Source organism: Camarhynchus parvulus, chromosome Z (genome assembly GCF_901933205.1).
Source record: "Camarhynchus parvulus chromosome Z, STF_HiC, whole genome shotgun sequence".
NCBI lineage: Eukaryota > Metazoa > Chordata > Aves > Passeriformes > Thraupidae > Camarhynchus > Camarhynchus parvulus.
Window position 1 is genome coordinate 42,904,260 of NC_044601.1, and position 27,519 is coordinate 42,931,778.

General features: G+C 38.3%; 1 protein-coding gene across 1 annotated transcript in view; it reads right to left on the reverse strand.

Moving 5' to 3' along the window:
- Positions 1-2,927: 2,927 nt before the first annotated feature.
- The window catches only part of SLC1A1 (solute carrier family 1 member 1), a 52,043-nt gene continuing 27,451 nt past the window's right edge, over positions 2,928-27,519 (reverse strand). The window contains 11 exon segments of the mRNA XM_030968413.1: positions 2,928-4,970; positions 7,865-7,959; positions 7,962-8,001; positions 8,487-8,681; positions 9,207-9,329; positions 14,031-14,138; positions 16,117-16,301; positions 17,600-17,707; positions 19,405-19,447; positions 21,289-21,403; positions 22,983-23,075. Of these exon segments, the coding sequence (XP_030824273.1) occupies positions 4,724-4,970; positions 7,865-7,959; positions 7,962-8,001; positions 8,487-8,681; positions 9,207-9,329; positions 14,031-14,138; positions 16,117-16,301; positions 17,600-17,707; positions 19,405-19,447; positions 21,289-21,403; positions 22,983-23,075 (1,352 nt within the window). The 3' untranslated portion in view covers positions 2,928-4,723.

Here is a 27,519-nt window from a genome sequence, read left to right on the forward strand (position 1 = left end):
CTTCCGGATCGGAAGGGGCTTCTTACAGATCATCGAGTCCCATGTTTGCAGCTGTGGTGGGCCAGGGACTCCTGGCTGAAGGGCTCCTCCCTGATGGCCCCTTGTTCTTCAGCCACCCCACCTTGGATTGGGGGAACATGTGGTTAGGAACCCCAAAATTCCCTTGCTCCGCTTGATGTCCATCTACATTCCACCTTGGGCTGGGAGGGACAGGAGTGGGGGTGCCCTGACCCCCTCCGTCCCCTCAAGTGTCGCCCCCCCTTGGGCTGTCCTGGTACAGCGCAGTTGAGGGCAGTGAGGCCGCGGTGCTTTGAGCCATGGGACCGAGCACGGGTCATGCTGGAACTCGAGTACTTCAGTGTACGGCCTGGACACACACACATGGACACATGGCCTGAGCTAGGGATCCCCTACTCAGTCTCAAAATCCCGGAAAGACCCAGGCAGCTGGATGTGTAGGCAGCAAAGAGAGGTGGTTTTGTCCACACCTGCTCCCTCTTTGTGCTCTCAGAGACAGAAGACAGGTGGCACCCCAAAACACAAAACTCCCAGGTATTTGGGGTGCCCACCACAACCAAGAGGGGACATGTATCTGGGCAGCTCCCCAAAGAGATCCAGATTTTGGTGTGCCCTCCCTGAGATGGTCTCTGGATAGGACCCAGATGCCCAGATGGCCCCCCAGGACAAGGATGGGATGGTGCCTGGGCAACCCTCTGCAACCAGGAGGAGATCCATGTGTCTGGGGTTCCCCCCAAGGCCAGAAGTGGAACACTGGCATCCAGGCTGTCCCCTCACAACCAGAAGAGGACCCAGGCATCATTTAGGGATTCTGAGGGGAGGCAGTTGGGGGGCAGTGGGTAGGGGTTTCCCCATCACCTTCTGCACACTGTAGTGGTTGCCCTTGGAGTTGCTGTTATCCTGAGGGGACTCCCACTCCAGCATCACATTGAGCTCCAAAACCTCCTTCACCTCCAGTGCTCAGACATGGAGGGGGACAGATACTCTGTGGGACAGTCTTTGCTCCATGACCCTTAGGCACCCCAAATAGTCCCCAAAACTAGTCCGTGGCCCACAAATATCCACAGTGGACCACAAATACTCCCCCAAAATGCCTGGCCTAGCACATCCAGCCTCTAAACCACACCCCAAAACACACTGCTCCTGTTGCCCCCAGTGCCTCTCATCCCAGTGTGGCCCAGTGGTTGCAGTACCCTCAGACCAGTGCTGCCAGTACTGCTACACTAGGACTCCCAGAATAGCCCATCTCCATGCTACCAGTGCCCACTGAGAACGTGCAATAAGAATGCCCTCCCAGGCTGCCAGCAAGCATGTCCTACCTAGCATGGCCAGCCCAGCTCCCCCATCCTTGTGCTTCCAGTACGCTCAGTCCCAGAACTCCCACTAGTCCCTGTGCCACTGGTGATATGCAGAGGGAGTGCAGATGCGCCTGAGATCTGCTTTGACACAATCAGGATTTACAGCTCAAATTTTAAATAAGTCACCACTCCTCTGGTGAGAGACTTGTGAGTGATTCTAACACCCTGGCCTTGACCCTGATACAGCAGGTTCCTTTGGGGGGAGTAGAGGGCCATGGATCTGGGAACAGGGCCACTTCAGTGTGGGGATGTCACCTGCCCATGACCCTCAAATGGCTTGTTCCCTGAGAGTCTGAAGGTCCCTGACCTCACAGGAACCCTCCTATACCAGCGCCCAGAGGTCCTTGTTCCCAGGAAGTCCCCATCTCCACTGGAGGTCTGCAGCTAGGAGCAGTACCCTGAGATGGGGCTAAGGGTCCCCATGGGTCTGGGGCAGGTCCCCAGGCTATGGGTTCTCAGGAGTCACCAGGCACCTTGAAGACCTTGACCCTGTGAGGGGCAAGTGATGCAGAAGGGGTTTGTGTGGTGATGGCAGGATGAGGGCACAGATCCTGTGGTGTTCCAGCATGGGGGTCCACTGGCTGCCTCCTGCCTGCCCATGCACCACTGGTCAGTTTCTGTTCGTATCAGAGAATATTAAAGAACAAATTAATTGCATATGTTACGGTGGCTTTTATGCAATTTTAGATCTTGTGGATCTGATATAGCTGACCTGTGTGTGTTGACAGACCTGTGTATGTTTATGTGCAAGTGCTTTCTTTGTTCAGAGTTAAGAGTCAACTAAAAGTCCTTGAGTATTTCGGCAGGGATGGTGTGTGGGTAACTTGGTCTTCCAGGTCAAATTAAATTAAAGTCACAAACACTGTTCAAAATGCTGAGTCCAATCTTGTGCTAAGCTCCTGCAGCCCCTAAACCCCTACAAGACCATAACAACATGGTGTAAAGGGCCAAAATCTGCAGATGCCTTTCTAATAGTGATTCTTCACCACTCTCCAAATCTTCCAGATGAGGAGAATGTGGAAAAGAGGAGACGTTGCTCAAGCAGGGTGTTTCCACATATATAGAAGGTACATACTTGTAATACTGTGTCAAGAAAAGCATCCTTGGACTTAAGAGGATCTTCAGCATATGCTTTGGTCTCTTGGTTGTAGATGTAGTAGATGAGTAGATGGCAAAACAATACCATTAACACCTGCTCAGTTGAATCTGATCCAGATAAATAAGTTATAGGTAAACAATCACCTGCTTAGCCTGTGTTTAGTAATAGCATACTTTGAATCCATGTCATCTGTAGTTAGAGGGGTTTCTTGCAATCTCAGCACTCTGCTCTTAAGCATCTATTTTATTGGAGAAAGAGAGTAATTCTTGCCAAAACTACAGCTAAATCACTAGAGACAATAACATAAATCCTGAATTTGATGGGGTTTGGTTTTCTTGTTATAGCTAAAAGAACTCTTAAGGAGAAGATAGTAGGCTAAAACAAGAGTAAAGAGAGAAATTATTTATTTATAACACATTAGGAACACTTTTCACAGTACATCATTAACAGGGTGACTAAATAATAAGGTGATCATAAAAGGGTGACTTAAAAAGCTGGTTAAAGACAAGGCAGAGATTATAGGCTAGTCATGGAAACTGGTAGGCTTTTTCCTCCCATAAGCAAAGCTGCACAAATAAAGACTGTCTCATACTATTTCTGCAAAGGTAAAAGATTAATTTACTCAATCTGTACATTCTTTATATTGTATAAATTTACCAATACTTAGATTAACGTTTTCATATAGTTTTTGATTTTAAATTTAAATACAGTATTATGTCTCATTAATTTAAGGTGCAATTTATCAAAATCTACAGTAAATATTTTCTTCTTAATCAGTTCTCTTTGGCACACTTCTGGTCTGTCTAAATACAAAAGTGTAGGATTGAATCGAGTATATAACACTGCAGGTACTTGAAGGGTTTTTCGTTAGCAAATGAATATGATTTTATGCTTACCACAAGCTTATTCACAAAGAAATAACTGTATATGAATTTCAGTATAAGTTATATATAAAATGGCTAAACTACTTCAATGTGCAAGGCAGAAAAAAAATTGTTACAGCAACTCCTCCATTGAAAGAGTGATTTTTGCACCATGGAAATCTTGTATAAAATGTTATAGAAAATGGAGATTTTTTAATGAGGAAGTTTTCGGTGCTTCTTATCTTACAGCAATCCACCTGAGGACATGATTTTCTAGGTCCAGAAATGGTTCATAAGATACAGTTTAGCTGACAGGTTGGCACTATAGTGGTGTTGCAGCTATAAACTTGCATGTTCAACTGGCAAACTAAACCAAAGAGCCAAAAAAACCCAACCAGTCTGTGTAAGGAGTTTAGTGAAAGTGGCTTCTTTCTATGAGAAAGGTCTCATTCCTATATTCTTGATATATGTATATCTATCTATCTACTTTTATTGCAAGGAAGAAACATTTAGAATTTGCACTCTACCCTTTTGTTTTCATGACCTCTTCTTACTTTTGGGCTGACTAATATTTTGTTAAAATCATAAGTGGACAATAGAAAATGGGATTCTGTTTTTGATGGAAATGTATGAGGAAGCCATCAAAGTTGATTGAAATACATAAAGTATAACTTTACAAAACCTCTTCAAGTGCCAGAAGAGCAAGCTCAGAGCAATTTATTTCAAATCTGAAGGCCAATACCAGCACCTGGCATTCACATGAAAGGTATGAGGAAACTTAGCTACATAAATACTGGACCTCTTTCAGTGACTAATTATTTCACAATTGAATAAAAACTAAACCCTATTCACAGTAAAATGTACTTATTTCAAGGCCCTTCTGGTCTGTTTTTTCCTGAATCACGCAAGTAGTATCCCCTCAGCTGCAGAAATTAGCATTTTGGCAAATGATCAAGTTACAGTGCAACCTGTTTAGAAGGCAAGGATGTAAAAAGGGATTTCATACAGGTACTTTGTGATGTGGTAATGTGTTAAATGCTGTGCTACTCCTGAGTAAAACACATTTGGCTGTCCCAGCTAATGACCCATTTATGAGCATGCTGATTCCAGAGAGGCATTTCACAGCCTCAGGAATAGTATATATTCTTTAAAAAAAAGTATTTTACAACTGTCTTTTTCTTCAGCCTATCAGTAAGGACTAAAAATGGTGAGTTCAAACTGTTGAGGGAGATGATGAGAAGGGGCAGAACTGGTAAGGAGAATCAGAGTCTGTGTGGTAAATCAGATGTAAGTGAGATGTAATTAATTCTCAATTTGCTTTAAGCTTTTTGAGATATTGCATATGGCCATGCTTAGTGCTCCTGTTTTATCTGAAAGCTATTGGCTTTAGAACTGGGATGTCTGTGTAAAGGATATAGTATCAGATTTATCTATAGCAAAGCCTCCATTGATGTAAGATTTCTTGGCCTGTGTTTCATCATTATCAAGTATTGCTGTTTCCAAGGCAAAAGGATTGACTATGTTGACTTCAGAGGTGACATCCATCTGCTCCAGCTCCTTTTTTGAGAGCTTCTCCACTACTCCTGTACCAAAGGCGTCTCCCAAGACATTCACCATTGTTCTGAATCGATCCCTACGGAACAAAAAAGTTGTCAGACACACCACTCAGTTGTTTAGGAAATCCTTTTAGTAAAAGTAAGGTACTCTAGCTCATGCAGTACTGTTTTCTTCCTGGTGCAGATTTGGGTAATTATTCAATTAAAAGAAAATAGTCTTTTAAAACAAGAATCAGAATTTTACCCACAGGTATTTGAAGAAGTCTGGAGTAATTTTCATGAGAAATTATTTTGTACAGGACATGCAAAACTTCAAGTCATGTCACTTGTCTGTTAGAGCAGTAATTCTACTGCTGTGGCATAGCCTTACAAAATGTTGGAAGAATCACCTCTCAGGCCCCTGAAACATGCTACAAAGCTGGCTCCCTTATGTAATGATAGATTGTGGGGTGCAACAGCAGAGTCTGCATTGTGCCTTTTGTCATTCTAACAGTCATATCCTCAGCCAGCAGAGCACCTAGCCCAGTATGTCCAGTATTCTGGCCCAAAGCTGGAAAAGGGAAAGGCCTGTCTTCTGCTGGTTTCTCCTTATTTAAGGGCTGAAGGACAAACCTATACTAAAAAAGTCACTTAAAGGAATATGATACTCCTGCACTACTGATTTTTCTCCAGACAGAAATGTGACATGCAGGCCTTTAAAACCTGCTGCTACTTGGCAGAGGAACATCAAACCCTTGCAACATAATAAAATTTGAAAATCAATGTGGAAGTATGGCATGGAGCATGGAAGGCCATGCTTCCCTGTTTTTCTTTTCAGCTACAGAGCACTACAAAGGCTGTGTAGCAAAACAAGTTTCTCTTTCTGTGCAGAGACATTGAGGTGGATATATTTACAATATTTCACAATACTTCTACAAAACTGCTGAATTCTAGTGCTAAAAAAGTTTTCTGTGTGCAACAAAAATATATGGTAGGGAAAGGAAGAGAGAGCAGTAAAGATTCGAGTAGGATCAGTGTGACAAGTGAGGAAATCAACACCACTGGAAACTCATCTGTTATAATAGTGCTATTCTATTTAATTTAATTTACACAGCAAAACATATCTTAGTCTGAAAAATGCCTTAATTGGAACCAGAAACATCTTGAATTATCTGTATGTTTCATGGTGGAAAAAGTACCTTCCATGTACTAATATTGTGCCTAAAACCCACAAAAGCTACAGACTTCTAAAGTGGAGTAAAAATCAGATCCATAAAGTCATGATTGCTCTGAGAAATAGGGTATTGTTCTCTTTCTCTCTCACTCCCATAAGGTAAGTAGAGGGCATCAAATGAAATTATTAGGGTGTAGATGAAAACAAACAAAATTCAATTATATCTCTGCATCATTGGGATGTGGAATTCATCTCCTAGGACTTGTGGAAACATGGGTCCCAAAGCAATGAGGCATTCATAGAAGAAGACAAAAATCACTTCTAACTCAGGAGCTCTCTGTTCTGCAATTTGCAGGAGGCTGGACAAATACTTTGGATAAAGGAACTATTATACATTTGGGTGTTCTTAGACTCTTTAGATACCTGCTCTGAGCCAGTGGTTTGAACTGATCTGCACTATCTTTAAGAACATTAAATGCCCACTAGGAATAGAAGAGAGCTGGAGAAAACAAAATTACTGTGGAGCACAGCAAACAAAACTATTAGACCCTGTTGCAGACAGCTGACTAGGAAAATTACTTGTGGATAGAACTGGTTCCTTTGGAAAAGTTATGCTTATACATAAATTGAATTGATTCTTGGATCCATACAATAGCCCTGATTTTCTGGAGACTGGCATTTCTCTCTATTTGCAAAATTGAGTTACATAAGAAAGAAATTAAATATATCTGTGAAATACATAGGTTGCCACCAGAAATCCTTCAATAAAATGACTGGAAAGGCCACAGGAGGAATGGCAAGGCATTTATCTTGAATGTAAATAAACCTGAAGAAGACATGCAAATACTATGAAATTATTAAGATCTCTGGATTGATACCAGTGAAATGTCATTCATGCAAACTGCAGGTGAAAAAGACCTTGGGCTGACCACCAAAGCTCCCACAGTTTAGCAGGCAAAAAACCTGAAGTTATACTTGTTAACTTGTGAATTCTCTATATCATGGGACAAAACTGAGTATTGATAGCCTTCTAACCTCCAGAATACACTCTGTGATTCTTTGGGCTTTTGCAAAATTGGCAGGGATACACACTGGTGTAACTTGAACAGAAAAGATTTCTGGTGAAAAGGCTTCTCTCCAGAAAGAGCAGATGAATGTGACTGAGAGGGTTTTGAAGTGTTCTGGTTTATATGGTTTGGATTCGGCATAAGAATCACTTTCCAAATTTAGATGTGTGCTTGTTGATTGAGGGCTGGGCCCTGAGTGCTCTCAGTGAAGAACAGTCCTAGCAAAGTAGTGGTGGCAGCACAGATCTGTGTACAACCTGCTATATGTGTGCATGTGGAATCCAGGGCCAGTTTTGCTTTGTTCATCCTGTGCTCCGCTGCCAGTTTATGGATATCATGTGCTTTGCAGCTTGTGGCTACATTTCATTTTTATGAATGATGTATGTTTAGCATAATGTGGTGGCATCTCTGACACTCTAGAGACATTTCTTGGTACTATCAAATTTGTCTGTTTTGAGGATGATGCTTATGATTTATTAGTGATGTGACCACTACTTTAAGGCAGGAAGCATCTCTGAATGTGAGGTTATTCACTGCCATCCCATGCAGGACTTATCTCACAATCAAAGCCATTACTGCATTCAACTCTGAACAAGCCTGGCCATAAGAGTAATCTTTGTCCATTTTCTGCAACTAAATGATTTTATTGCTTTCTTTCTCAGACTCACACATTTCTAGGCAACTTATGCAAACATTAAAAAAAAAGATCGGGAAAAAGAAAAAAATTAAATATGAGGCGCCTTAAACTTACAGAAGCCAGTCAACTGCAATGATCAGAGTAACATCCTCGGCAGGCAGGCCAATGGCACTCAGCACAATCACCATGGTAACAAGTCCAGCTTGGGGAGCACACCTGCAGCCCCAATGCTGGCTGCTGTAGCTGTGACACTAAATCCCAAATAAAATCCAGAAAAGGCATTCATGTTACTCTGTTTTCTGACACAAATAGCTTAATTCCACTGCAAGAAAGAAGCTTAAATGTTTCAGATTTCCTCTTGAATAGTATTTACTCAAAGTCAGGTATCAAGCTTATAGGACAAGCTATGTTCTGATGTACTCTTATGGTTACACTGCAGAATAACAGGCAACACATGTCTAGCAAGCAAACTGGATGGATCAAAGGTAGAAGCTGAATTAGGTTTGCAAGTGTTTGCAGGGAAGAATAATGTCAATTTTCATAACAGTGTTGTATATCCTGATCCATCCTACCCCCCCATCAGGTTGCACTGGCTAGGCCTTGGATCAAGAAATGAGAATATTTGTTATTTCTTAAGCTGTGAATAATAGTTTAAACTTTCCCATGGGGTATCCAAATGTACCATTCACAAAAAAGCTCACTTCCCACAAAATGCATGTGATAGCTTTAGTCTTACCTAATGGTAACGATTTGGCCAATATCCAGTTCTAAGTCATTCAGCTGTGCAATAAATATGGCTGCTACTGCTTCATAAAGAGCAGTGCCATCCATGTTGATGGTAGCTCCAACTGGAAGAACAAACCTTGTGATTCTTTTGTCAATCAAGTTTTTTTCTTCTGCACAGCGGAAGGTGACAGGCAAAGTTGCTGAACTGGCACATAATGAAACACATAAAATAAGTGAAAGCAACAACACACCATTTCTATTATGTTTCCTTTTGCTCAGAGCATGATCTGCTCTATGACTCAAAAGGAGATCTAAGGCAGGAAGGAAGGCTGCACCATGAAAAAGCAAAGCAACTTCTGTTATACCTTCTAAATATTGGAAGAAGTAGCTAAGTGTTAGTTCTCAAAATTACATGGTAAATTGCCATGGTATACGTAGTCACAAAAAATGTTCAACAGCTTAAATGCTGTCAAGTCTGTGGCTAATGAACTGAATGGCAAAGAACTGCCTCCTCCAGGGAGAGGCAGACTCTCATTTGGTGTAAGGCTAACGCACTCTGTAGTGTCCTTTGGTTATGATAGAAATAATGATGATAACACTATTTCAGCCTTCAGGGGACTCAGAACTGTCCACCTGATACCAGGGCTTTTAAAAAAGTAGCAATAAAAGCAGAGAACAGACCATGCAACACTACTAGGAACATTACAGAAAATATATTGTTTTTGTTTACCTGGAAGAGATCATAAGGGCTGTAAGAAGTGCCTGAGCCATCCCCATGGCAAACCGAAAAGGATTTTTCCTCACTATTATTAAGTAGATAAGCGGCAGAACTATACTGGAATGGATTGCAAGCCTGCAAAATAAAATCAACTAGTTAAACAAATAGATCCATCTCATTGTCTTTCTTTACTAAGATGTTGATAATAGGTACCTAGCTCTGTCCTCAAATATAATCATGAAACACTAAAGGTGACTTTAGGGACACCAAAAATTTAGGTGCAAAATTTAGAGAGAATGCCACATTAATAAAAAGCAGACTAATGCTGTTCTACACTTCCTTTTGGAAAGGAGAGAGAGACACCCTATATGAATTGTCTTTCCTAAGCTGAGCAAGAATTGACTTGAAAAATTTTTAAACTGATAAAAATTAGAAGCCTAAACTAATACGTAATATTTAAAGTGATATGCAGAGGGTGATTTGAAATAACACTAAAACATTTCTCTTTTCTCCCAAATCCTTACAATGCAAACCAGAGACAAATCAGAAAATCAAGTCAAATTATTATTCTCAGTTTGTCTGCCCTTATTACAGAACATGTTTTAGAAATAAAGGTAAATATGCTTTCCAGTCAGGGACAGCTGAAATGCACATTTTTCTGCAGAATCTTCAAATATGGACCTTTAGAAAAATCCACATCTGCTCTGGGCAAAACTGTCTAAGCTCAGGTCTACAATTAAAATGTGGTGAGGTATTTGAGACTGTTTAAATGAGATATATGTAGTCTAAGCATTTTTAATGTTGTAAGATGCTGAAATACTATGTTTTGAAACTATTAATTTTTAAAATTAGGTGGGTTGACTCATAGAAGATCAACTCGCTCTCTTGACTTTAACAGCTCAGATGTATTTGCCTGGGCATTTGTATAGGTCTCAGGGATGAAATCATCCTTCAACATATGCGTTAATTTTGAACACTGTGCAGTAATCCTGAATGCACAGGAATGCAGAACTTGTGGACGTTAAGATAAAAGGTAAACTGACTGCTGTAAGTACGTTTGAAATGAAATATATTTGAAAGGTCTGTGAATGTTCCCTATGTTCAAAGGTTGCAATTCCAGCACATCCGCCTTTCATGAAAAGAAATTATCACATAGCCTGGAAACATAAACCCAAAAACTGTTGTCACCTATGACCTTGGAATTTTTACTCTGTCCTCAAAATGTTCATGTGCACATTCCTGTGTTGTAATAATGCTTTATGGTTTCAGAGCAGTTGATAAAGATATCAATAAATAATGGTACCATTTGTTCTGCCAAAACCAGACAATTAAGAGACCAGTAGTCACAGTACAGAAATCCACAATGGCATCAAAAATCATCCACAAAACCTACATATTTATTTCCATGAAAAATTATCTTTTTAAAAGGAACAGGCATTGAAATTTTCATTCTGTATGGGAACATTTCATAGAATTGTAGAATCATATGACATATTTAGTGGAATGTAAATAACAACGTGCAATATGTCATGATAAAATTTTGTAAATAACTCTAGAAAGAAATCTAGCAATTTATACATGCACGACCACAAGGCATCATTGTATAAATTGCTAGTTTTGTGACATGCTTGAGAACAAACTGAATATAGGAAAAAAATAAAGTGCTATGGGTGCTGTTTGCTGTCTTAATAAAATGTTAATGAGACTAAGCATTTCAAGTATGTCTAAGTCTAAAAGGATACTGACTTAGTTATTTGAAAAATTTAGATTTGCATCTTTTTAGTAGCAGCATGAACATAACATTATTCAAAATATTTTTATTTATCTGCTTTGCTACTATTGGTTTTCCTGAAACAAATTTTAAGTAATATTTGTTTTTGTTCATAAAATGCAATTATCAGCAAGCAGCAGAATTTTTTATACCAAAATCATAATCAGCAATTGAAAATAGAAATTATAATAACATTCATTTTTAAGTTAGGAAGAATCATGTCCCTCAGAATCCCAAGCTGCCATTTCATGCAGGAATATCTCTTACAGGGATGTAGCTTCCTTGCTGCATTCAGAAGAGAAAAAGGCACAGGCAAGGAGAGGCAAGGAATTGCTGCAGCTTTTTTTTTTCTTTCTTCCTTTTTTTCCTTCCGCCCCCTCCACTTCAGCCTGAGTTCCCTCTGGCACTTAAATTATGTCTCCACTTTGACTTTCCTCTGCTGTAACTTCTAATATGTCCTCATCCTGACTCTGTAACCATTAATTGTGAGAGACTTGAGATACTTCGTGGGAAATTGCACCAAAGACATGGGGGGGAAGTCTGTTCCCTCATGGTGACCTGAATGAGACAGACTGAGATGAGCTGCAGACGATGGTGGATGAGTCCTGGTAGGGCTGAGGCTATGCAAGATCATGAATAATTAACTTGAGGAGAAGGTGAGCTGGTTAGGAAAGTTAAAGGAAAGAAAGCAGAACAAATATCTTTAAAAGGAGTACAAGAAACATTTAAGATAACCTGTTATTTTCAGGTTCAAGCTTAAAGAGGGGATGATAAGCAGTTACATTAGACACCAGTGAACAGAACACACTGCAGACAGGGTCAAACACATAAGAATGAAAACCAAAATGATGGTGGGAACAGCAGTTTTTAAGAGACCCAAACAAAGAGCAACATTTCTCCTTATTCTTGAGAAGTAAGAAAAAGGGGTATTCTTGCAGGCTGAAAAATGTAGAACAAGCACCTTTTCCTTGCAGCCTATAGCCTTGTGTGTGTGTGTCCATATCTGCTCCTGTGATCTGATTATTACATGCTCTCCCCGATGGTCAGTTTTGCAGAGAATACGCAAAACAATGCCTTGAGCAGCACTCATGGAGGCTGCTCTGCAAGAGGCAGAAATGCTGCAGAGATCTACCAGAGCACCCGTCTGGGAAAATAGTCATATTTGGAGGAACAGAGAATTTCTCTCCAAGGATGCAAATGTGCTCACTAATGTTTTTGATGGCACCTGGAGATCTACTTAAAATTGTTGTGCCTGTCAAACAAATCGTTACCAGCTAAACAGGAGGCTATGCAGTGGCAGGTTACTTTCCAATAAAAGTGCTTTGGAGAAGGCACTGTGTCTTCACACACATCTTAAGGAAGTCTTGCCTTGTCACAGTACAAATAGTAACCTGTAACCAGTAACTGATAGGTAAATACTCATAAAACTTGCTATCACATCTAAAACTAAAACTTGCTATCTGATGTAAAACTGAAGTCAAAAGGCAGTAGTAATTCATTCAACATATTCCTCCTCTGAATTAACTGGAGTTAATGACACAGAAAACCTGAAGAAGTAATGCACTGTCATTCTGTCAATGATTTCTATCTAGCTTGTGGTTGGGGTGTCATTTATAATTTGTATAGAAAATATTAGAGTCTTGATTTACCATCTCTTGGTAAAGATCAGCTTTTGAAACCTGTAAAAATCTGACTTATTTTCCAAGTGCATAGAAACACTCACAAAAAACTGCATAATGCATTAGAGAAACATAACTTGTACTCATCTCTGTAACATTTTGAAGAAGTCATGAATCAATGCTATTTCTGGAGCAGTAAATCTTATTTAGAAAGAAATTTTATCTCTGATTTTCAAACAGCTAGTCCAAATATACTGGCTTATGAATAAAACAACAACCTTGAAATAAATGTGCTTATCTAGCACAGATTAATCTGAAAACCCCAGAGATCCTTCTTGACTATTTATAAAGTAGTTTGCATTTAAGACTAATATATTACCATTCTCTTTGCTTGGCTGTCAGAAAGTGTGTGAATGACATTTGAAGAATAGCATGCAAATGCATAAAGTGTGGGGAAAGAAACTCTTGAACAATTTTGGACTTAGCCTCTAGACAAAACATATATAAGTCCTTAGTATACTGAAGGAATTATAGGAGTGAGTGCAAAGGTAATGGACCAAGACTGCCTAGAAGGCTGTGCTTCACTGAATTGGAAACAGAAATTTAGGCGCATTTATCTTATTGGGACTGTAATATCCATTTATCTGACAAAAGAGTCCTTTGTAGGATAGTCTTCAGAGATATACAATAACCTGGTATTATAACCTATCATTTGGAGCACTTAAGTTATTCTAAAGTTCCACTGCTGAAAGGCTCCACATTGTGCAGGTGTAACCTCCTCCACCCAGACTGTTCTACATAGACAACTGCTAAGAAAAAAGAATAGAAAAAAAGTTCTGATGCTTGGCTATGTTATTCAGATTGCAACTTCTCTTTTTGCAGCCTCACCATCTACCCTAAGCTTGGAGGAGGAATTAGCAAACAGTGCAATCCCCAGGGCTTCTCTTGATGTCAGCTGTCTGCTCAGTACTGGGGAGGGAAGGGATCAGTCTCTTTGGCATCCTTTATTGTGCACTGCTCTTACTATGCATCTGTACTCAGGAGGGAGTTTGGTCTGTGCTGCAACACCTTGGGCCCAAAAATTCCATGGAGGTTCCCAACATAATCCACATATTTACTGAAGTTTGATAGGCTAGCAATAAGACATAATTCATAACCTCACCTTTAATATAACAATATTTTCTTCAGCACAAGCTGTGAAGATGAAACACTGAATACAACAGAATTTGCTTTTGGGTTTTGGTTTTTTTTAGAATGCAAGGCAGTGACTTTTTAAAACAGAACATGCATCAAGCAAAATGTGGATTCAAACCATCCTCACATATCCTCACATAATTTTTACTGATGAGAATTTTTGTCTCTGACCTAGAAGACTGGATGTGGTGGATAATTGAGTGGTAGTCAACTGAGCTCCAAAATTGCATACATCTTTAAGAAATGACATACCCACTTATTACTGTAGCCATGTAAAGACCCAATTTACGAAAGATTTCCCAGTCCTCAACTTCTATTATCTTCCCAGCAATTAAAAACACGATACCAATTGGCATATACCTAGAAAGGAAAAATAAAGCTATCAAAAATGCATTCTCAGAAATACTGCATGCTCACCATGAAATAACTTCTCTCTCAGAGTAATTTTTTTAAAGAGATAAAAAATATGTTTTGATATCCTATTTCACAAGAAAAGATTTTTTTTTTCTTAAATTATGTTATACATTGGAGTTTATCCATTTGCAGCAAGGCTACAACAGAGGTGATGAAAAAAGACTGGAAAATAAAAGTAAATGTAACTCTACACATAGTCTAGCTAGTATTGTATAACTTGGTGTCACAGAATACACAGAATACACAGAAGTTGGGAAGGGGTATGGGCATATACCCTGTTACAGCAAATGTTTGTGTATAGCCACAGGCTCCCTGGCGGTGGAAGTTTGCAGGGTTGAGACCAGCGTCTGTCTAGTCTGCAATCACACACAAATGGGAAAGGTCTCCTGTAGTTATAGGAGCTGCCCTGCAGCACTGGGGGTTGTATCTGTGTCACCTGCACAGAATAAACCTGCACAAGGCCATGGCTCATGGATCTGAACAGCTGCACAGGCTATTGCCTACAGAAAATTCAAGGGAAATATCAGGGATTACGTTAGCACCAACTCCGCTGCAAATTTTTTTTGGTTCCAGAGAGCAGGCTGTCACAGAGACAAATTATTACTCCAGAGCCTTGAGCAGTACAATTTAATCTATAAATTTGTGAATATATCAAATGTATCCATTTTAAAATAGAAATTATAAATTTATAAAATGTATGTGTGCTATCTCATAAACAAAATTGTGTTTTACCCCTGTAGAAAGCAGGTATACCTAGTTCCTCTAAGCACTGAACTTGATGAAAACAGTATTAATTCCTCATACTTTCAGCAGAAAACTCTGTCTTGTTTCAAACAACAGCTCCCACATCTGTAGAAACTCAGGGAGCCTGCAGCCATAGCTTCTGGCACACGCAAGAAAATGGATAATCAATTTATAAGTAAATGCCTGTACGGCACATGCTAAGTCTGTAGTCTCATTGTTGGTAATTTTCTGCAGAGTGAGGCAACCCATCTCACAGGGCTTTAACTTAACTTGGGATTAAACTAGCTGCTTAGCACAGGACCAGTTGCAGAAATTAATTTACCTTTCCTTAAGAAAGCAAGAATTGTGCAAACCCTGGACAGGTTTGCTGTTTTACATACATCTCAGTATGCTGGGATGTAAGAAAAACCCATGGAAGGGTCAGATCTGACATGCTACTGGTATGAAATGTGCACATGAGCAGAGTATTACAGTAAGTGGCACAAGGCACTCTGCATGTATGATCAAACTCTGGAAGGAATTGTGTGTATTTATAGTCCTGATCCTGTAATTGTGATTTGCACATACAAAATTGTATTAATAGCTGTGAAGTCCAACCAAACACTATCACACAAGTTTCTGCATTTTAAATTTGTTTTTCTTGTCTGAGAACATGATGAGAATGTAGTCTCACAAAACCTATTAGTAGGAGATAAATGATACTAAGTTGTATTTTGCATACCATTTTGAATTTTTCTCTGTGCTGTGGCCTGCATATTAATTCAGATTTCTAAAGGAACTTAAATCCAATACAGACATCCTGTGAACATAATGTCTTTCAGAGAGTAATGTTCAAGACTCAGAAGGGCATATGAGTGGTAATGGTTATCCTCAAAAGAGGCCTCAAATGACTAGTGCACTAGTTTTTTATAAACATCTAGCAAGAATGTCTAAAAAGCTCAAGTTTCTTGGGAACCAATAGGACTGCTCCTTTAGTATATATTAGGAAGCCCTGTTTCCAGTTCCCTCAAAAGGATCAAATTCTGTAGAAAGGAAAATTTTTACCAATCTTTCTTTGAAAGCTGCTTTCTGTAAAGCACTATGCAAAAGCAAACATGAGGTCTGAGTCTGCTCTTAATTCTTCAGTGACAAAATCACTTAAAGAAGTTATTGGAAAATGCTAGTATATCCTTGAACTTACCACATAATTATCTGAACTATTCTCATTGTAGCTTCATTCAGCGCATTGAAGAAATCCATCAGCACTTGTCCTTTCTCTCCCATTTTCCCAATAACCACTCCAAAAACAAGGCAAAAGACAATCAACCCCAGTGCATTGATGCCGTTGGAATACATCCCCACAATTTTATATTCTTGGGTTTTGTTCTATAAATTGGAATCAAGAGAAAAAAATACTATCTGAAAATAGTGAATTTACTTCAAAGAGTTCTAAAATGAAAACACATTTAGATTTTTTTGAAAGACGTGAAGGTCTTTCCCAGCCACTCTACTGCCTTTCTGAAATTGCCAAGTGGGCAAGTTCAGGAATACAATAAACTGAACTTGAATATTTTGTATTTTAAAGCCACGCATGGATCTGACCAAACCTCAGCAGGCAGTAAAGCACCCCTTAATTTGTGTTGCCCTTTCTATAGACTTCTGACATGAGTATGGCAAGGTCTAAGTATCCACAGTCATGCTTTCAAGATCTACTCCTCTACACTCAAGAATTACTCCCCACTGGAAAGCAAAACACAGATGTAGAATCCTTGCGTTATTTTCTGAGCAACTCAAGTGCTTGTATCTGGATCTAAGATAAATTCACCACTGCCTAACAACTGGGATATCAGTGTAATTGCATAATTTATAGGACAATTGTGTGCACATTACATAAAAATCCTACTAAAGAGGTATTCATACATTCTTCTGTGCAGCCTGAACATATCAACAAAAGGGTGCAATTCTTCACTACATTCTGGTTCAGGATTTAATTAATGTCTCTTCATATAGCCCATCTTCCCATGCTATTATTACTTTGAGATGAAATTTGGAAGGAGTATAATAAAATGTATATTGATTTGGTATTGTTTATAGTTCTGAGGTCACATTCTATTGAATTCCTTTCTCCCTCTCCTCCAGAGTAAGTCTAGACTTTATACACCATTAACACCCAAAAGCTTTCTACACCTCTAATGAAAGGCTTCTTAAATCTCTTCACTTTTTTTCTGTACATTCTTTTTCAGAGTAAAAACTATTAATTAACAAATACTTTATATTGTTTTGTTTTCCATTAAAAATATTTATTATTAATTTTCAACTAATTTTCTTTTTTAGTGCTTACAATTACAGTTATTGCTACTCAAATATCTCAAGGTGATGTACATCTAGTCTTTCCACGGTGAGTGTTGAATTTCTCAGAAAATTTACAATTCATAAGCAGATAAAATAATCAATCTTCATCTGTTTTCTTTGGACTGGTCAATTACCCATGGGATCCTCTAATGTTCTTAATCCTACTGGAAGGACCTCTAAGCATTTACTAATTAACTTCAGTGCTCTTGCTAAAATCCATCTATGTGCTATTTCCAATCATTTCTTCATCACTAACCACATGAAATAAACCAAATTTAGTCTATGTTCTTTCTTCATATATTATGAAGGAATGAAAGGATAAAAGGTCGTACCTCTGAAGCCTTTGCTGTTGTAGCCGTTGTAGTGGGTTCCTCTCGAAATATGGAGCTATTTTTATCCACAGCAGTTGTAGTTTTAACTTTTTCACGTTTGGTTTTATACTGGAAAAGTTTTTAAAGAAAAAAATCCAGAAGAACTTATTTAGAAAAATGAGAAAACTGATGAATAAACAAAGGCTCAGTAAAAATATGAGAAAAATTAACCAATTGAAGCTGAAGGTAGCAAACATAGACAAAGACTTTACTTCCCAATTCATGTAAGCCATCAGGGCTCTGTTCTTCAGAAGCTGTAGATCAAACAAGAGGTTCACAAATAATATCCTATGAATGCTGCTCCCCAGGATCTTGGATACCCCATGGATGTGCTGCAGTCTTGTGGGGCATGAGCTAGAGCTCCTGACAATGGCAAGAATTTTTTGCTGGAATAAACAGTCTGGAGAGAATTGCTGACAGCCATGCCAGGAGAGGCCCTTGGTGATGTAGTCAGCATAACTAATGCCACTATGCTAGGCAAACAGACATTCTTAGTGGTCAAATGGGTTACATATTTCCCTTTCCTTTTGTTGCCAGGTCTTCAAGGTCCTGTGCACCAAGCAGACAAACCAAACAGACTTACTCTTCCGCTCCCTACTAGCCTCCAGATTCCTGGCACTAGGCTGACTACTCCTCTCCTTATTTGTCTTAAATGTTCCAGGCACCCAGCCAGACAAGCGATGTTGATGATGCAGTCACAGAACAGGCAAATGTAACAGCAGCAGGTACACTGTCCATAAAACCAAGCAGGTCTAAGTCCTAGTGAGTAACTTGGACAAAAACTGCTGCAGGACAGTGAGACCTGGTGGTCAGGGATGCCTCCATCATTGTCTGCTTCCTCTGAGTGACCAACCTGCATTCTTTTATATGTTTTTCAAACCTAGATTATGGCGGTTATATTGATACAGCAAATTAAGTATTAAGATTTGACCAAATATGCAGTGGCTCCAGGTGATTAGAAAACAAGTTAAACGGTGGTACTATAAAACTGTTCTACACTGATTCTGCTCACAGAAATCCTGTGCTATTCTGATTGTAGGTTCTGTGCTATACCAGTCATAATCCATTAAGAAAACAAGACTTTAATAGTAACTACAGTTTAATGCTACCAGCATTCTGTCAAGGATTCCTAAAAGAGCCTGCCTGTCCCCTTAGTGTGGGGTGGCCAGTAATGATGGCAAAAACTACATGAAGAAGTTTTATAAAGTGAGTTGTGCACAGCAGCATATAAATTTCTGATATAAATTTCTGGGAAAGGTTAGCTGATAAGTCTAATATATAGACAGAAGTTTCATCTTGCAACACCCCCTTTTCCTGAAAGATGTCTCAAATAGACTACTAGTTATCATCCTTTTCCTTCAAAGGATTTGGTCTGGCAGTTGATATTAGATGTGAGACACTTTAGGGCGAGGGCTAACTTACACAGACTTTATCAGACACAGAGGGATCTTAAGAGCAAGGCAACTAATCCTCTTAAGATGGTTCTTCTAACTCTTGTTGTCCCAAAAGGAAACATCTTGTCTGACATGCTGCTTGGTTTCTGCATCCAGCTCTTAAACAGTGCCTTTTTGGGACTTAATAGCTGAGTGTTTATCATAACGGCAATGGAACCAAGATGCCGTAAACCCTAACCTTTCTATAAGAGATGAAGATATTCCTGAACTTCTCAGAAATAAGTCTTGCCTGACAACTTTTTTGTGACATACCAAAATAATTTGTGGTTAACAGTGAAAACTACAGAAATAAAGAGGGATGTTCAAACTTACCTGTTGGAAACAGGCCTGAACAAGGTTTTCTGGGAACATATTCCTGTTAACAAGCATAGAAGCATTTCAATACAACAGCATACTACGGAAAAGTTGTTTGCTATAAACAAAATGATAAAATTTGAGGCTTAAAAACAGATTATATTTTGTTTCTTTTAGCAGAAAGAAGTATATTTAGCATCACCAGAGATAGATAGATAGATAGATAGATAGATAGATAGATAGATAGATAGATAGATAGATAAATAGATTTTTTTTTCAAAGAAATTAAGGGTGTAAGAGTCTCAATGACTGTTTTACTGCTTGCACTTGTTGAACTTTTGGGCTTATTTTTTAGTATTTGACATTTCTATTGGTAAGCTACTAAACCCAGTGTATTTTATCCCTGCTACATTATCTCCTTGACTTGTATAAGAAATATAGGACACACCATTTTTATAGGGTTATGTCAAATATAGGTAGAAAAGAAAAATAAAAAACTTCTTACAAAGGCTGTGCTGTAAGAATAAGATATTTGGTATGCTCTATTGTAGTTTTGAATTCAGAAATTAATCTTGGTTAATGGTAAATTCTCCTGTGTTATTCTGGCGTCAAGGACAATTTTCAAACACTGAAAAATTAGGAGATTTAGTGCAATGTAGTTGTGTGACTCCTTTCCAAATGCCCATTTCAGATTTGAACAGTTGCAAAAAGAAAGCATTAATTGGGTATTTGGTAAATATCCAATCCAGTGCAGAAAATGCATTTTATATATATAATACATTTGTATACTAAAGCAGAAGTTTTAAAATCTCCCCTAAAGATCTTTCACAAACTCCTACCTTTGGTTTTCAAGTTTTAAAAGCAAAATCTATTCAAAAGCAAAATCAGTTTGTGTAAGTGTGGGTTTTTCCTTCATCTTTACAAGACTGTCTTGTGTTGAATCCTAAATCTATTATTTTTATCCATATTTTTTAATATAAATATATAGGCAATTCTAATTCCTTTAAAAGAGAATTTCAGATCTTTTAACTGTTAATTTACAGTCTTCAACTTCTTTGCAAGAAGTTGAGCTATAATCTATAGCAAACCCCCAAACTACTAGATATGTGGCAGTTGATTCTTACATGACAGATTATGTAAAAATTCTACAAAGACAAAATGGTGGGCAGGAATAGTGACCCAGAATAGAGACTAAATATACCAGAAGAAAAAAAAAATCAACAGAAATATTTTTGAAGGTACCACCTAGCCTCTAGCCTCTATTGGAAATGCAGCCTTTATTGGTGTTATTTTTTTTCAAATCCCTTATACACAGTAGTTCTGAAAACCTGCACCTGTCTTCTGCAGACTTTTATAGGGGTTTCCTTCTTCTAACCACTTTAAAATATCTATCATTGTCCATGATGCTAATGGGGAAAGACACATTATACGGTTGCCTTAGATACTGGTGATGCAGCAAACTTCTTGACTGTGGAACCCCTGGAAATCTTGGCATACTGCATCTGTTATTCTGCATGCTGCCTTGTGGAGGGGAACCACAGCTCTGCAATTTCAGCTGGTTGTCTATGCTGGATGACACAGAAGCTGCCAATCAGTAATCCACCAGTAATCCACCAATCCTTTATGGATCTTTTCCTCATAATAGACAAATCTTGCATGTCAGTTTCTGTGAAGGATGGATTTTTCATCACTGGTTTATTAGCTGAAGTCTATGCTGTAAAGAGAATTTCTTTTAAACAAATTGTTTTGAGTAAATTTTAAAATGTCTAATTTGTTGAAATACTACCCTTATTCATCCAAACAGTATCAGAAAGCATTTTATTGTATTACATATCACAACTTTATTTGTGTTTGTTTGAACTTCTGCAAAGGGGATATGGAAACTAAAAATTAAAATCTCACCTGATCAGATCCAGCAAGGCATCAACAGTATTGACTTCTGGGGTACTGCCCATTCTGTCAATCTCACTTGCTCTTTGAGTCACTCCAGGTTTAATGGTCACAACAAGGATAATTCCTGCAGAAGGAGAAGCAGAGCTCACCGTGCAAGCAGAGGCATTGGTGCATTCTTCCTCAGTATATCCTGTGTATCCAAACTCCTTGTGAACTCAACTCAACAAACACTTCCTGGGTTGCTTCTGCTGGTATGTGCAGAAAAGTCTGCAAGTGGTGTCCTTTAATGTGTGGGCTCCCCTAGTACAGGAGCTACTTGCAGGTTTGCCCCTAGACTTCATCACTTTAGCTTTGTTTTTGTATGTATTGTACTACATCACTACTGCTCACCAAGAGGTAAATTACTTCAGCTGGCTTCAGATGAGTGTGCTGCAACTTTTGCAGAGTGAATATATTTAATTGCTATTTCCCTTGTCCTTTATGTAGCTCTTCTTGTTACTAGCTTTCAGATATGAATACAAGTGTGCACCCCAGAGTCACAGGATGTTCCATTAAAGTTATATATAGTTATGTAAGAGAAGGCTTCAGAAAAAGAAAGAAAAAAAATGTAGATTAAGAAATACTAGATTTGACCTTGTAAATACTGAAATCAATGAAAAATTTTTCATTTACTTTAGTGGCTCCATTTTAAGAATTTTTACTATTGTTATTCTCCAAATTCTCAAAATATTTTTTCTCTTTTTTTCCCCTTATACAAGTCCAGAGAAAGCCAAAGCAACTGAAACTACTAAATTTCAGTGAAGGGAGAAAGAAGGGAGAAAGAGCTGTTTGGATGACCCTTCAACCAGGCAGGAACAAGTCTTTCTAATGAATAAAAGCATTACTGTATTTGCATAGCTCTGCATTATGAAACAAGTAATGTCATAATGCCATGGAACAACTTCGAATAGCAAGGACCTTGGAAGATTGTCTGGTTTAACACCTCACCCAAAGTTGGAACAATTTCAAAGTTAGATACATACTAATATTAGTCTTTACATAACATTCCTTATGTATTCACAGAAATTACCAAGACATGTGAGATAGATTGTTTTATTTTGTTTCTTATATAAGAAGGCGGGCTGAGGATGCTTCTTTAAGCAAATACAAAACATGTCAATGTTGCTTGTCAGGAATAAACTTCCTGTAACAGGAGATGAGAATTTTGGAGATCTAGGATTGAAGCCTGGCAGTCACAGAGGGGGAAAAAATCTTTAAGGAAAGAAACAAGATGACAAAGGAACCAGTATTTTCTGTCATTCTTTCGGGTGTGACACATTATATATTTTCCAATACGAGAATCAGGAACAGGCTATCAGTTTTGCAATTGAGGAAATTCACTTTGTATTTAAGGTTGGTCTTTGACATTCATTCAGCTTTCTCGTTGCTGGTCATTTTTTATCTCAGCAGACAGCTCCTAATCTTCCCTGAGCTGAAATATATGATGAAATTGCCTGTGGCTTCACACTGGATATGAACACAGCCCAACGATGGACAGCAGGACAGCTCCTCTTTGTATCTGACTACAGGTAATGTCAGGTTGTCTGGTATGATTCCCCATCTTATGTCCACATCCTGTCTTCAGAAATTAGTAATGTCACAGTGTACTACATTTGTAATTAGGCAATGCTGATGATTAAAAAAGTTACAGAATCACAGAGTACCTAATATTACAGCAATGACTGTTGTGCAGAAATAATATACAACTGCTCGCAAACCAATCTTCCCAGAAATGTTGGAATCCAAAGCAGCAACACCTGCAAAAAACAGCCACAGAAACAAAACAATAAAAGCCAGTCTTATAAGAATGTTGTCATTTTTGTAGAGAGAAGTAATTATTGTCTCTTACTTGTATGCAGAAAATTTTTCCTTATTCAAGATGTTTCTAAATACTTAATTGACATTTGCACTTCTGAAAAATATCTGTAGCTGACCAACATATTTGTTTCTGCTTCTTTTCAAAAATCTATTTTCCCTTTCCCCCCCACCTTTTTTCTAGAACAAAGACAACTGAGCTTTCTTGATTCCCTGATGTTTGTGATTAATTAGATTTCTTTGGTTTATAAGAACATGTCACAATTTATTTCCTTATTCTGTTAACTCATAGCTTCACTTTTTCCAGAGCTGTAACATTTTGGCTTTAAAGCTAAAAGCCATGTGAAGAGAGTTGCTCAGGCCTGTTATCCCAGGTGGCTCAAACGCTTATCACACAAGTAAGGATCATTTCTGGTCAGTTTGTCTTCATTAACAGGTTTACTGTTTTTAAATTTTTGACTAATACTTCTTCTGAAGTTTGGGTGGTCCACACTTCTCCACCTGTATATGTCATTGTCAAGAACTGACGGCAGATTTACTAATGAAGTTAGGGAAAGTGCTGAGACAGGTATTACACTCAGGTCAACTTAGCTCCTGGCAACAATACTAGATGAAACTTCTTGTGAAGTATTTATTATTTGTTTAAAAGATTTATAAAACTTGTATGTGTAAAATCAGTAACCAGGGCAAAGTAAGCATTTTGACTCTAAAACTTGTCTGTTTATAACAACATTAGTTAATAATTCACTGCTATCTCTTTATTATACATTTGTGATCCATTAATACTTGTATGTTTATTGAGTCAGTTTATCAAAGACTGGCTGGATTCCTTTGTATACAAAAGGTAAACCATGAGAAGGATATTTAGCCTCAGAGAAGTGTGATTTTGGAGGGAAAAATAGTTTCAAAAGTGAAGGAAGAAAAATCAAGAGATCTGACATATACGTAACTTACTGATCTTTGAGCTCAAAAAGGATCTTAGCAAGCACAGTTTAACCATGTGTTGATGTCTCATTCAGAAGTTATCCTAACAGCACTGACAACTTGTGCCTAGAGTACTCATATAATGTCTTACTAGTTCTGTTAATTGTTATTCAAAATGCAAACAATACTCAGAGGGAAGAATGAAGGTTATTTTATTTCATAATCTGATTATCTTGGGGTCTTTCATTGCATAGTGTACCATAAGATTGAGTACAGAAGAACTATGCATACATACAGAAATCATAGTGCAAAGATTCTCTCACTTGTAAAACGAATAAAGATAATCAATGAACTATTTATATGGCAAAGGAATACAGATTAATGCAGAGAAAAACAATGCCACAGCTATTACATGAAACTGTATTCTGTTCCATGTTTCTATAACTGTCAGCAGTAAAGATATTGTTATATTAGAATGACAGAATAACAGAATAACAGAATGAACACAGAACCTGAGCCTTGCTTTCCATTTCTCACCTTGGGAACTGGGGGGAAAAAGGTAGAAAGGAGGACTTTTCCATTGTTGTGGGCTCAGCTGTGGAAATCATGGCAGCAAGAACTCCTGAGAATGGATAGTTTTGGGAGGAAATGGTCAAAACTGGAAAATTTGGGGAGCAGGAGGGAATAGTTTAGACCAAAGTGACCTTGCAGCTGGGAATGCTAGAACTGTCAGTGTGGGAAAACTCCATTTATTATGCCTAGTGTTGTTCAGCCTGTGCCTCTTTTGAGAAGTGGAATTCCTGTGGAGAGATACACTCTCACAGAGATGCAGGAAGCCTTCTGTTACAGCGAGGCAGGCTGCAAGCACTTCCCCCACACTGGCCGCCAGGATGAGCCAAGGCTAAGGGAGCTCTGTCTCCATGTGCCTCGGCCAGCTGGCATTGTTGGTGAGGTAATGAAATAAATCTACTCTTTGTGTTTCAGCTGTCACTTGGCGGTTCCCTTGGTTACCTGATTGTGTCAATTCACACCAATAATAACAAATAAGGCTTTCTGTGGACAAGCCTATTTTCAAAGGCTGTTCAATATTGAAACTTCTGCACCTGATCAATTAACTTGGAAGAATTCACATATTTTTTTTTTTAAGAGAGAAAATGGGTATTGCCACCATTCTGTATATTTTAATGAAAAGTTCAAAAAACTTGGAAATAATGAAATTTTATTCTAAAACTTATGCCTTTTTTTTTTCTCTGACAGTCTTGTTGACTTATTTAAGAGCCTAATAATCATGCAAGGTTATTTCCCTGGAGTAGTCAGTTATAAAGATCCTACAGTAAATATGAAAGGAGATTCCTGTGATAGGAATTCTTCTGGCTCCAAATGAAATCCCTTTGCAAACTGTTACGCTCAGTAGAGTTATAGAGGTATAATAAAGGGTAAACTTTGCCCCTGCCTTTTTAAACTGAGTAATGATCCTGTTAGTGAGCAAGCTGTGCTAGGATCCAGCCTGTTCTTCCATTGTCATATTGATGCTGCTTTGCTGGTAACCATAAAACCACACAAATTTTTACTGACAGACATGGCTGAATAAGTACAACTATGGTCTGGGGATGATAGGTTGGGATTTGCATTTTTTGAAAGCTGCTGTATTCTGAAACCTGCATTCAGAATGATGTTTCCATTTAGAGACTGAAATAGCATTCACTACAAGTGCCACAGACACAGGTTTACACTGGGTGATGTATACTACTAAGCTCCTTTTTTTTCATGTTAGCTTGTTACACATAAGAAAATATGATATATAATAATGGACTTCTATCCAGATATGTCCTACTGTAATGACTGAGCAATTGATAACATAATTGATAGCTACTAGCCTTTTTCTCAAGAAAACGGAAATTAAGATTCCCTTTGTAGTTACATCATGGCTTTAGTCTCATCATGTCTTTCAGTTTCTTTGGAACTGAAAGAGTTAACAGAAGATGTATTGAAGAAAGCACTAAAACCCTACTAACTACATAGTAGTATTAAACTATTACACAACACCAATTTCAGTTCAGAAGAACACTAATTGCTCAAACTAAGATGGCACACATGCTGCTTCAAAAGGAAAGTCTGCAGTGTCATTCAAAATTAGATCACAAAAGCAGTGTAATTAGGTTTGGTTATCTACTTTGGATTACAACTTAACTTTTACAACTAATGTATTTGTTCTTCTTCCCTCAATCTATCCCCAAATTTAAACATGTTTGAACAGATAAACTGGTAATATAATTTACTGTATAGAGTTTGAACAGGCATGATAGATTCTCCTCCGTCCCATGGCATTTCAAAATTGCAGTTATTTCTGATTAGTCCCTTAAATTTTCCTATGAAATATTTCCTAATTCAGCTGAAGCCACTGAAGCACAAAATGCAATTCTGTGGCTATGAAACAAAAAGGCTTAAGTGAGATCATCACCAAAGACACTAACTGATGTTAAAATCAGTTAATCTATCTACCTCTCTGCCCATATGATTTTAGCAGAATAGAGTTAAGGTTTTAATTACTGAAGTCAAATTTTGGAATCAATTGTCTAGTCTGCAATTCACCTCCCACGTTTTCTATGTTACAGTCTCCAGCTTGAAGCTCTTGGTACTCTTCTCTTTTTTTGCCCAGTTTTCTCTGTTTTGTATGACATACACTTGCAGAAGAATACAACCCAAAAAATCAGTGAAATGAAGTCTCTCCCTTCTACTCTTTCTTGTATAAGGACCTCAAAAACCTCCTAAAGTGAAATGCTGCACTGCAGCAATTTTAAAAAATTGTACATGTTTAAAACTACTTCCCTGAAATACTACTGGATAAAGCTATCTAAGGGAATAGTATCATTCAAACAAAACTAAGTTTAAATATGAAACATGGTGTTCCAGAATTTTTTAGCAGTAGCCACTGAACATAAAATATGTTCACTTTAGAGGCCTGTAAAAATGCATATCTACAAATGGACAAATGGCTTTGGTTTGAGGCACAGCACTGTAATTCCAGAGTTGTTCACTATGCTTTTGTGAGACCAGTGCTGTGGTCCTGTGAGATCTGTGAGTAAAACAAGTTCTGTGAAGTACTGGAAACAATCACAGGGGTCTTCTGACTTGCTAGATATCATCTTCATAGTTCCCTATGGGATAACACCTAGATCCTTAGAACTTCTCATACCATTCTACAGATTGGAATACATGCAACTGTACACACAGATTTATGCTTCCAGGCGCTTTTTTTCAGTACATCGTGAGAGATTAAATCATAAATTTGGTGCAGTGGTTGACTCTGTTCAACAGAAATAAACATACCTAGACCCCCTGGCATTTTTTATTGCTGCTCTACAAATTTCAGTGCCATCATCAAGTCCATCTCTTGCAGCACTTCTTAGCTGTTCTCAAACTTCCAAAGATTGGTGGAAGCTGACAGGATCATCACTTTAT